Source organism: Cryptotermes secundus, unplaced genomic scaffold (genome assembly GCF_002891405.2).
Source record: "Cryptotermes secundus unplaced genomic scaffold, Csec_1.0 scaffold72, whole genome shotgun sequence".
In the NCBI taxonomy this organism is placed as follows: domain Eukaryota; kingdom Metazoa; phylum Arthropoda; class Insecta; order Blattodea; family Kalotermitidae; genus Cryptotermes; species Cryptotermes secundus.
In genome coordinates this window covers 609,717-622,387 of record NW_019730103.1, presented here as the reverse complement: position 1 = coordinate 622,387, position 12,671 = coordinate 609,717, and the positions used below count along the sequence as shown (strand labels likewise).

The window sequence follows — 12,671 nt, the reverse complement described above, 5'->3', positions numbered from 1 at the left end:
AAAATCAGCCTATTTTCAGAGGAACATACTGCCTCCATCTTCAGGGTCAAAGAATATGCCCAACAAGATACAAGCATAAAAGCAGATGTCAGATGTTTGTCTGAAACATCAGCTGACTTTCAATGGACTACTAAGATATATATCCCAGCAGGTGGCGCGCTCCATTTTCACTGCTGTGAGAATCTCAAATCCCATACAGGAAAACAATTATAATGAAGGATGTACTAGCAAACACTAACCAGACCTAAAAGAACTCACCTCTTCTATTTCCCCTTTTATTTTCTTTATTTCTTGTTTGGTTGCTTGCATTTGTTTTGCTTTCATACTTATTTGTTGCTCCAAGGACACCTTCTCCTCCCTGTAATAAAGAGGAATCAAGAGGACCTCTTCATTAACCAACAATAAATGGTAGATTCGTCAACTGGTACAGTAGTGGAAAGACTGATGCCAAAGCTAACGAGGGTATCTAGAGAATGAAGGTTAATAGACTTCAGCAACTGTACAAAATGGACTGAATTCATCAGAAATAAGTTCCATAGCGATGACACACTGGCAGAACAGTCTGTCTTGCAGGTCGAAGCCATCATGGAACTGCTGGATATTTGCTTGAGAACCACATATTTTCAGGGGGGCAATAAATCCTTCCAACAGAAAGATGGAACGGCTATGGAAAGCTCTCTGTCATCCATCACTAGCAACATCTTTGTCGAGCATTTTAAGAAATTAGCTCCTGACTCGCCACAATACAAACCATCACTGTGGCTCCACTATGTTGATGATACATTTGTTGTCTGGTCTCATGGTCCAGAGTGGTTACAGAATTTCTTCAGCCACTTAAATAGTTTAAGGCCTTCCATCCAGTTCACTATGGAAACAGAGAAAGACAATGTAATTCCTTCTCTGAATGTTCTGGTCATCAGGAAAGAGTTAACACTGGCCACAAGAGTCTACAGGAAACCCAATCACAATGACTGATATTTCAACTTCAAATCTAACCATCCACTGCATGTGAATAGACGTTTGATCCAGAGTCTTCACAATAGAGCTCCCACCATATGGCAAGAAAAACAAGATCTGTTCAACAAAAACTTGTAGCCTGAGACGTGATCTCCAGCTCAACAGTTGTCCCAAACGTTTTAGTGACTCCAGAGGAAAAGCCTCTGGGATCTGTGTATATCCCCTACGTGAAGGCTGTTTCAGAGAAGTTCAATCGTATAGGGAAGGGACATAACATTAGGACAATGTGCATGACTAAACACACTCCCAGCTGTTCACTCATGAAAACCAGGCCAAACAGATATCCATAACAGATGGCACAGTGTGTCCATAGCATTCCATGTGAATGTGACAGAAGTTACATTCATGAAACAGGCGAACCTCTAGTGATGCGTCTCCGTGAATATAGGTACAAAATCTAGGAGGGTCTTCTACAAAAATCAGGATTAGCCTAACATGCCTTCGAAGAGGGTCATAGGGTAGGACGGGATGAAACTAGGATTTTGCATATTGAAAGGAACAGCAAGTATAGGAAATACAAGGAAGCAGCCCACATGGCATGCTCAACCAATCAGCAGCCCAGCGATATCTCCCATTTGGATCCCATTATCAACAATGAGGTAATCAATTCACAGAGAAGATCTGTATGATGTGAGAGAGTCTTCATTGGTTTCTATACAGTTTTGGTCTGGATGTTCAGGTTTTACTCCACAGATGGCACAATATGGGTTCACAAATTCTCCATTTAATACTATGCATTGGTGTCTATGGGCTTGGTTTGCTGGCTGTGTTTACAGCATACATCTGTGTTCCCCTTTCTATGTTAGTTCCATGACTGTGCATGATTTATTAAAATTTTTATTGTCTATTTCCTGTTATTTCCCTTCACAAATTCAGCTATTCAAACAGCTGTAGTTTATCTAGTATGGGTTGTCCAATCACTGAGGTTAGCTCTTTCTTAGGGACCTAACAAAGTGTCTCCCCTCTCACCTGAGGATGGAAACTGATCAAGTTTCCATAACGTTGTGTTTTCTAGTTTTTAGAATATTAGATGCTGGACAAAGCCCAAAAATCCAGTAATTCTGAACAATGAATGGAAGGGACATAATAACCATGCCACAAATAAAACTAGTAGCTTCCAGCCTGGAATTGGGAAGAGCAGGAGGGGCCACCCAGCAACACAATGTTTTTGTTGTACTCTCCTAATACTATATTACTGAAAACATTCAACATTCTGAATCCTGCCCATTTTTATACAGAAACTACACTTGGACCTGCACACTAACATATAATAAAAACCCATCCATCCATTCACCTATGGCTCTACAGCCCTTTATTGGACCTTGGCCAACTTTTCAGTTTCTTAACCTTTTACACAGTCAGTAGGAATCCTTGGATGAGGGATCCGCCAATCGCAAGGCTGCTACCTATACACAGGACAGCACAAACATAGAATAAACACACACAAACACCCATGCCTCAAGTGGGATTCAAACCCACAATCCCAGTGTTTCAGAGGGCAAAGACAGTTCAAGCTTCACACTGTGCTGCCACTGTGATTGGCACTGAATTAAAAAATAAAGAAAATAGTTAAAGGAATACAAACCTTACATTATTGAGTGGTCAAATAACATGCAGATATTGTCACAGAATTAACGTGGTCCTCCAGCTTTGGGGTTGGACGTGCGGATAAAAACACACCATAAAAAATAAGCTTGTTATGAAAGGTCAGAAAGGGCCTCAGACTTAGACGGATTCTTTGAATAAAGGACCTAAGCTAAGGAAATACCCAAACATATAAAAAACAAATTATGTTTAACAGTCAATACCAGTAACCCACCTGTATTCATCTATTCTGTTCTGAAGTTCTTGTTCCTCATTCTCAATCATCCCTTTTCGTGCTTCAAGAGCTGCTTCTATTGCTTTCAGCTTTCTGTTTACTTGACCCAAGACAGAAGTTACTTCACCTCCTGAGAACTGAGTGAATGATGATGCTGCTGCTAAGAATGACAACATGAATATCAACCAAAACATTATCCAACAGGCAGCAGAACATAACATGAATTTCAAGGTTTAAAATATGTATGGCTTTCACTTAACATTAAAAAGCAAACTGTTTACAATGGAAAACAATGGTAGAATTTATATAGCTGATGCAGAAGAGAAGTATACATGACAGCCTGCTAAGAACATAATCTCTACATGCTTTAAAATTGAAATATTGCACAGCACATACATACGAGGGGGTACCCAAAAGAAATCAAACTTATTTTTTTTAAACTTATTTATTCAAATTTCAAGCACAAACCTTCAATCCCCTTCAAAGTACTCTCCACTTACACTAATACACTTGTCTAGTCTTTTATTCCATTTTTCAAAACATTGTCTAAATTCATCTTTTGAGATGCTTGACAGCGCCTCCGTCGTTTTTTCCTTCACCTTAGCAACATCAGCAAAATGCTTTCCTTTCATGTCTCTTTTCATTCGAGGAAACAAAAAAAAAAAGTTTTGATCATTTCAGGACTCTTCTTTCAAAGCACAGCATGCTTCCACGCGACCTTGTTTTTGTTCAGCAGTCAGCAGTCGTGGCACGAATTTCGCAGCCACCCTTTTCATTCCCAAATCTTCTGTCAAAATTCGCTGAACTGAGCTCCAAGTCACTCCCGACAGCTCCACAATTTCTTCAATGGTCCGTTGTCGATCTTCCTTGATTATTTCATGAATTTTTTCAACATTTACATGTGTTCGGGCCGTGGAAGGACAACCAGAACGAGGTTTGCAATCAATTGACATTTCACCATTTTTGAAACGGGAAAACCACTCAAACACTTGAGTTTTCCCCATAGCATCATCCTTGTATGCCGTTTTTATCATTTCAAGAGTTTCTGTTCCACTTTTCCCGAGCAAAAAGCAGACTTTCACCGCTGCACGATGTTCACGAAAATCGGCCATTGCAAAAACGACGATCACACAAAACAGTTGTCACTATAAACTCTGCCGAAACTAGTCCTTACCTTCTGAAGCAACGGTAGTCGGCTTATCGACTCAGGAATGTTAGCTCTATGCACTCATAGCTGCAAAACGCGGTACTACAAAAGCTCTGCCCACAAAAAAATTAGTTCGGTTTCTTTTGGGTACCCCATCGTACATACATACATACTTCCTGTACAGTGAACCCCGATTTCTTTGGGAATCAATGGACTTGTAACATTAAACTGTGGAAAATCTTAAATAGAAGGAATTTTAAAACTCAGACTGACTGGGGATCATTTAAGTTGAACATAAAATGATCGAAAACCTCAACAAAGCACCAAACTTGTTAATGCACATTGCAACATGTTCCTTCAACCACTATTTGAGTAGTCATGCCCATGTGCGTGCCGCTGCTATTCCTTACTACATGTGCACACAGGGAGACTACACAAAATAACACCTGTACAGTGCTGGAAACAAGAACTAGCCGTTGCAGCACTATAGACATAGGGCAAGTAACCCTGACAATTTTAAATTTTAAAATTTAGAGAAAAATTTTAAAGGATTTTAAAATTAGAACTAAAGATTTTATAAGTGTTAACGTGTGTAACAAAAATAATCTATAAACCAGACAGATATCAATGAAGTAGATGTTGATAATAACAACGAAAGGAACAATGTGTTTTTAAATGTTAAATTTTAAACTAAGTGCAGTGTAACAGCAACGTGAGTGTATACACCTGATGATGGCCGTTTGAGGCCAAAACATGTAATGTAAAGGAGAGCAAGATAAAGGACATATAATATATTGTTTGCACTTGGGACGGAGTTCATATCATTTACAGTTTCACAGTTAAAGCCATTCTAACAGTGCTCATGTTTAAAAGAACTGGTATTTTGATAGTACACCTTAGAGTCACTGTTATATTTTGTTGCTTTGTAACAAACTCTCCCACTTACAACATTATCAGCTTTCGTGGAATCTGCTTGCTTGGCGTGAAGGAATAATTTCAGATATGAGAGAACTTGTAGGACAAATTCCACTACTTTTATGGAAGGATCATGAGAATATGATTCAGCATGAGACACTTGAGCTTAACACGATAAATGAGAAATGTTACCTGCATTCTCTTCATTACTCACACATTGTCTCGCTTATTTCCAAGTCCTCAGAAAGTTTGCCAAGTAGTTTATTCCGTGAATCAATCCTCTCCTGCTGTTGCTCTACCTCTCTCTGAAACTGTCCTTTCTTAACCTTTTCTCGAGTTATATCTATCTGCAGTTTCTTATCTTCATTCTCAAGATGACTTAATTTTGCCGTTAGCTAGAATTATACCCAACTCATTATCATTCTGTTCACTACACCTAAGTACAAAATATGATATTCAATTGTTATTCCAAAAGTAATCCATATTGGCCACAAGCTAGTAACTGACTGATGCAGGCTTACTGACATGGAAGACAGATCTTAGCATACACTGTTGCAATTCAAATTGTTAATCAGAAATTTAAATGGAAAAAGCAGGTATGTTGGATTAGTTAGCACATGACAATCATCAAGCTAAAACTAAAGTTACTGCTATGTAAAATCCCACACAAATACACAGTGTACTGAAGAAAATGTGTGGTAATTATTATGTACCTTATCAATATACTATATGGGCATATAGAACAATTTCAAAATTCAATACATTCTGGAATTTCACTTTTACATAGTAGTGGTTAGAAGTCTCACTTCACAACACAAGTTCCACAGTTTGGATCTTTAACAAGAGACTGGGCATTGTGACCGAGGTCTACATGATTTTTCTGAGTCCATCAAGACAAATTATGGGGCAATACCTTAAAACAGGTCATAACAATATTTCCATTCAGTATACAGAGTCATTGAAATAACTGTTCCTTTAATATTACATAATGTAGGAAGCTAACACAGCACCATCCAGCAAAGCAAGTTCCATTATAATTCACCGTACTACTGCACAGCTTGTAAACATGTTATGAATGATGAACTAATTTTATCTTTTCTTCTGACAACTTCAGACCCCAGTGATCTCAAATGGTAAAGAGACAAAGGAGAAAGTGGCATTTTATATCATAACACAAAACAAATTATAACATATTACAAGATATGCAAACTCTTCTATATTCATTTATATTATCCTTTCCATTGAGGTATTTCATGCAAAAACTTTGGCAATATATGCCCATTTAAATTATTATGACAGAAAATACGGTACACTTTACAATTTTGTTTAAAAATAGATTGATCCACACATAAACATGCAATCAAACTTCTTGTAAAAATCTGTCACCCTCACAAAAATTGTTTGACAATGAACCAAAAGAATTAATATACTCACATCTTTGTAAGAAGTTTCCTTCAACTTCATTTCTACATGAAACATCTTGATGACTGCTTCTAATTCAGTGGTCGAACCCTTGAATTTACTCTGTATATTCTGTTCTAATTCCATTTGAGCAGCCCTCACACCTTCCAACTCTGTCTTCTTTTTCTCTACAGAAAGTTAATTCCATATAAAGTAAGAGTATCCACAACAGCAACGGTTCCTGAGGCAACCGACCCAATCATCCCAACAGACAACAAAAAAAAGTAAACAATACCATCAAAGGATGTCATCAACTAGTGAAGAAGATGATACCATCCGGGATTCAAACGAAAACACTTGGCAAAAAGTGAAGAACACAAAAAGAATGAAGGTAAATCAACCTGTCAGTCAAAACATAACCCTAACAAACAAATATAGTCAACTAAATGTAGAAGATGGCGAAANACTTTTACATAGTAGTGGTTAGAAGTCTCACTTCACAACACAAGTTCCACAGTTTGGATCTTTAACAAGAGACTGGGCATTGTGACCGAGGTCTACATGATTTTTCTGAGTCCATCAAGACAAATTATGGGGCAATACCTTAAAACAGGTCATAACAATATTTCCATTCAGTATACAGAGTCATTGAAATAACTGTTCCTTTAATATTACATAATGTAGGAAGCTAACACAGCACCATCCAGCAAAGCAAGTTCCATTATAATTCACCGTACTACTGCACAGCTTGTAAACATGTTATGAATGATGAACTAATTTTATCTTTTCTTCTGACAACTTCAGACCCCAGTGATCTCAAATGGTAAAGAGACAAAGGAGAAAGTGGCATTTTATATCATAACACAAAACAAATTATAACATATTACAAGATATGCAAACTCTTCTATATTCATTTATATTATCCTTTCCATTGAGGTATTTCATGCAAAAACTTTGGCAATATATGCCCATTTAAATTATTATGACAGAAAATACGGTACACTTTACAATTTTGTTTAAAAATAGATTGATCCACACATAAACATGCAATCAAACTTCTTGTAAAAATCTGTCACCCTCACAAAAATTGTTTGACAATGAACAAAGGCACATGAACCAAAAGAATTAATATACTCACATCTTTGTAAGAAGTTTCCTTCAACTTCATTTCTACATGAAACATCTTGATGACTGCTTCTAATTCAGTGGTCGAACCCTTGAATTTACTCTGTATATTCTGTTCTAATTCCATTTGAGCAGCCCTCACACCTTCCAACTCTGTCTTCTTTTTCTCTACAGAAAGTTAATTCCTTATAAAGTAAGAAAGGGAATAAACAATCACAACTGAACAAAATCATGTTCATGGACAGTTTATAATCAGCCATCCTCCAATAACATGCTAGTAAATGAAAAGTTTTTAAATTAAAGACAGAAGAACAACTCTTTAACTGTACTCTCCTATACTTGCAAGAAAAACTAGGACAGTAGGTTAGTTTAAATGAAATGTCAAAAATACTATACAGTAACTGCTTAACAATCATTACTGTTTGATAACTGCATTATTCACATATCATATACTCTTTGTCTAAGTAAAATTATCTGGCAATTTTAACCAGTGGAAATTTGTAACACTCTATGGATAAAAATTGTAATTTTCATACTCAACACTTCAGAATTCTATTCTACATTTCACATGCTGTCTGCTGAATGTTAAGACCAGCTGCAATCATCACAGGTTTTGCCCTCTATTTCACATATTAAGTGAACTTTTATTTCACCCCCGCCCTCCCCACACCATGGAAACTGTACAGTGACATAAAATGAGATACAATTCTGAATTCCAAACACGCTGAAAGAATATACTTCCAAAGAGAATCACATGAGAGATATAACACAAAATATGGGAGGAGGGCTATGACAATGCTACACAAAAAAATGAATAAATAAATAAAACCAAAAGTTTTACGAGGGCCCTAAGCTTACCAGTTGAATCCAACTTAAATGTAATTAACCATCTCCCACATGATCAGTACTGTTCTCACATGAATGTCTTGGCAATATTTTAGCTTCCAGTTTTCCAGAAAATGAGCCCACATTAATGAATTAAACAGGCAGATAATATATATACACATACCTTTCGCTGTGTATAGTTTTGTGATATCAGCTTCTCGTGCATTGATGGTATTTAAACGTTCAGCAATTGGTTCCAACTTCCCGTTATATTTGTTGATCTGATCTCTGTTCACATTCATACGATTATTTGCTTCAGCAAGTTGCTTCCTCTTTAAGCCTACCTCATCTTTAATGTTTCTCAAATGTCCTATATCATTGTTTAACAATTTCAGATCTATTAAGCAAAGAAATGAGAAGCACATGTAACACATAATATGGAAGTCTGCCTTGTATTTGTCGCATTTTGTGTCATGCAAGAGCAATTCATTCAATTCCCTCATATACTATTAGTAATAAATAAACCCATACTTCTCACTGGTTAAAACTTGGAGGGCAACCTGCTTACAGATTCTGAAATATGAACCTTCCCCTAGGCAAGGGTAGGCCTGAAAGGGTGGTTTAACGCAACCTTTATAGGCTGCCAGCCATAAAAACTGAAAAGTACACATGATGCAAAATTTATTTGAAAATAGCAGCACCTTGTTAGGAATCATTTGTCATGCTGAACATGCTGGAAGAAAGTCCACAAGACGGTTTTCCTTATGCACTACAGCAGAAAGTTGATGATTCCAATGATTTTTGTCCCTACAGTGAAATCTCCATTATAAAGCATTCCCATTCTACCATGGTTTCATTGCATACACCACTTATGGGTAAAGTGTCTCCCATTGCAGCAACCCATTTGAGATGCATACAAATGAAGATGAAGGGGTACTGTCACAAGAACAAATGTTTTCATTATTCCACTCATGTTACGGCCCACACAGGATATCATCACCCAGTTCGTGAGCAATATACAAATGATGACAGCATACATATAAAAACTAAAATACAAATATACATTTGTTAGTTGAATTGGGTCAGATGTGATTCAAAACCATATACTCATTAGATTTAAAATTAAAAATAGATATGCACATGTTACATTTAATACATGTACTAAATTTAATATGTGTATGTATATTTTTAATTTTAATTTAAAATCAGTCTCTATTACATCTGCTTTACAATTAATAGAAAAGTAATTATGTTTAAAATATGTTAACCTGATGTTTTTTCAGCATAAGGTACTATGATATGGGTAGGCCTGGAGAACTATAGTCAAGACAGAAAGTTATATGAAAGCAAAAATGGGCTTCAATAAGAGCAAATTGCATTATATTGAGATGCACCTCATACAATATACAGATACAAATAAGGTGCTTTTTACCATGCAGTCACCGTCCTTTGCGATGCACTTTTCACATCTTTCAACAAGCTTCTATGTGGGGCAATCCAAAAGTTTCCAAAATTTGAATTTTGCGCACAAATGGTTATGAGTACATTGAAATACCGCTAGGTGTCTCCTCACACATTCTTCTTGAATTAGTGTGGCAAGCAGCGTCGAGTTGAGTGGTTGGGTTTATTGTTGGTGAACTTATTTCCATTGTTGTGTTTCCGTGAGTTTGCGGTTTTGCGATGGCTGACCTGAGAGAGCAGCGTGTCTGTATAAAGTTTTGTTTCAAACTTGGGAAAACCGCTGCAGAAACGCACCAAATGTTGAAGCTTTTGGTGAAAACAGTTTAGGCCAGACACATACTTACAACTGGTATAAGCGTTTTAAAAATGGCTGAACATTGACTGATGATGACGATCGTTCGGGGTGGCCGTCAACGGGCAAAACACCAGAAATGTCACGAAAGTTGGGTATCTGATTCTGCAAGATCGTAGACTGACCATCCAAGACCTCTGTAACACCTCGGGACTAAGTTATGGTGCATGTCAACAAATTTTGTCAGAGGAACTGAACATGAGGAGGATTGCGGCGAAGTTTGTACCACGACTGCTGCAAAATGAACAGAAGCAGCATCGCTTGGAAGTCTGCAGGGAACTTCAACAACAGCTTCAAGAGGATCCAAACTTTCTCTCGAAGGTTGTCACTGGTGACAAAAGTTGGGATTATGGCTACGACCCTGAAAGTAAGCTGCAATCGTCGCAATGGAAGAGCCCTTCTTCACCTCGGCCAAAAAAAGCTCGACAAGTCAAGAGCAACATTAAGTCCATGTTGATGTGTTTTTTTTATATTGACGGGATTGTTCATAAGGAGTTCATCCCTCCTGGTCAGACAGTCCATAAAGAGTTCTATTGCAATGTTCTAAGGCGTTTGATGGAGAACATGAGGAGAAAACGTCCAGAGAAGTGGCGCACGAATGACTGGGTACTCCACCATGACAGCGCACGACCGCATATGTCTTACATTGTGCAGGAATTTTTGGCCAAAAACAAGATGGCAGTTGTTCCCCACCCACCATACTCACCAGGCTTAGCTCCATGCGACTTCTTTCGCTTCCCCAAGATGAAAATCAAGTTGAAGGGGCGAAGATTTGATACAGTTGAGGAAATTCAAGCTGAAACGCAGACGGTACTAAACACCCTAACAAAGAAAGACTTCCAGGATACATTTCAAAAGTTGCAGAAACGCTGGGATCGGTGTATGCACTCCCAAGGGGACTACTTTGAAGGTGATGGTGCAGAATAAGATCTAGGTAAGACGTAATAGTTTTTATTAATATATTTCGGGAACTTTTGGATTGCACCACGTAAATTAAGTGTATCTTGAACAAGTTAATATTGCCACAAAAAGGTCAAGTTATGTAGAAGTTTTATTTTTTTCATATAAAATGTTTAGACACAGATGAGTTGAGAAAAAAAAAGATTTCAATCTTGATTCAAATATTGATTTTACAGTCCTGATCCTAAAGAATCTTAGAAATAACTTTTTTTTTGCTTTGTGCAGTAACATGCACACTACAGATCTATCAGAATCATATTCGTTGGCAACACTAGCGTGAATCAACTTGCCTATAAAACCTGTGTTTCTCTTCCTCTTTCTGCTCATGAGAGGGGTCAGGGGGCATGGCCCTTGGATTGACTTCCTTTTTCAAATACAATGATTTATGACAATTTTGCATCAAAACTGGATTTGATACCAAAAGTAACAATAAGTACATTTTATTGCATTGTGAAGACTAGCCAGTGTTATAAATTGAGTTGCAGTGAAAAACTGGTCCAGCAGAGAACATTTTTACCTCAATTCTTTGAACTTTTCCCAAAATTTTCATGTTGATCTCATCTCAAGCTGAAAAAGTCAATCCCAGACATACATAATAAACTAAAATCCTACATGCTAACTTACGATCAGTAATAGCCTTCTTCTTCAATCGTATTTGTTCCAAACATTTGTTCTGTTTCGTCGCATCAAATATATCATCGAACCGCTCTTTCACCTTCTTTCCTTCATCCAGCGGCCTGTAACAGTAACACACAAAACATGTTCTGCTGTTTGAGAGGAATGATTACTGCACACAATGCATTCTTAGTTATGGAAGTCGTAACAGTAACACAGCAGATAGTGAATTTCCAACCAGGCTTTCAGGTGGATTAAGAATGTCTCACAAGGGCCAATAAGTCACAAATATCCTTCTCGTTTCCGATACTACTAATAATTAATGAAACATCGAGAGTTGTTTCATAATGTTCTTCATATTAGCCTCTATCTTATAAACAAGGAGACCTCCCTTCCTGTTCAAATGATGAGATCTAAACTGTTTAAAAGCAAATCTTAAATACTGTAAATGCTCTGATAAAATCCCAAATCTGTCAATTCTACAAGTTATGATTGCTAATACTGAAAACACCCTTATGTTTTGTGTAGTTTATTACGGCTAATACCAAGGTATTACTGTCTTTCTGGCCACCTTATGCCAATTTTCTTCAGGCTGAGTTTGTGGATGCAAGGCACAAGTCACATTATTTCAACACAATCTAGCTGCAACACTTCTATGCAGTAGGTTTTGCAAATCCCTTGGCTTTCTGAATTCACTGGGCCAATCATTCTTTACCAAAGAATTTTCTGAAACAGGTGTGACGAAACTTCCCAAAGTTCTCTTCACTCACCTGCAAAAAACTTGCTCCCCTGAGAGAAGCTGTCTTTATCTCCTTTCTTCCTTTGTATATACAGAACTTTACTAACCATTCATTCTAAAAAAACAATCCAACACCAAACACACTGGACTAGAAGTAATTCTCGAGACTTATATTCAGGTGGTGCATGGTTTGAATCTCAACCAATTCACCAGCTATCCTGACTGAGGTTTCCCATTGTTTTCCTCTGTTTGTCCAGAAAAATTCCAGGACACTACCTAAATTAGGCCACGGCCG

The 12,671-nt window shown here is 37.4% G+C and overlaps 1 protein-coding gene across 1 annotated transcript in view; it reads right to left on the bottom strand.

The window, feature by feature from the left end:
• LOC111865996 (DNA repair protein RAD50) overlaps nt 1-12,671 on the bottom strand; it is a 64,211-nt gene that overhangs the window by 40,413 nt on the left and 11,127 nt on the right. The window contains exons 5-11 of the mRNA XM_033752064.1: nt 11,647-11,759; nt 8,434-8,646; nt 7,434-7,592; nt 6,333-6,487; nt 5,113-5,293; nt 2,837-2,996; nt 259-358 (exon numbers count right to left, since the gene is read on the bottom strand). Coding sequence (XP_033607955.1) covers nt 259-358; nt 2,837-2,996; nt 5,113-5,293; nt 6,333-6,487; nt 7,434-7,592; nt 8,434-8,646; nt 11,647-11,759 — 1,081 coding nt within the window. The remainder of the gene's footprint in view (nt 1-258; nt 359-2,836; nt 2,997-5,112; nt 5,294-6,332; nt 6,488-7,433; nt 7,593-8,433; nt 8,647-11,646; nt 11,760-12,671) is intronic.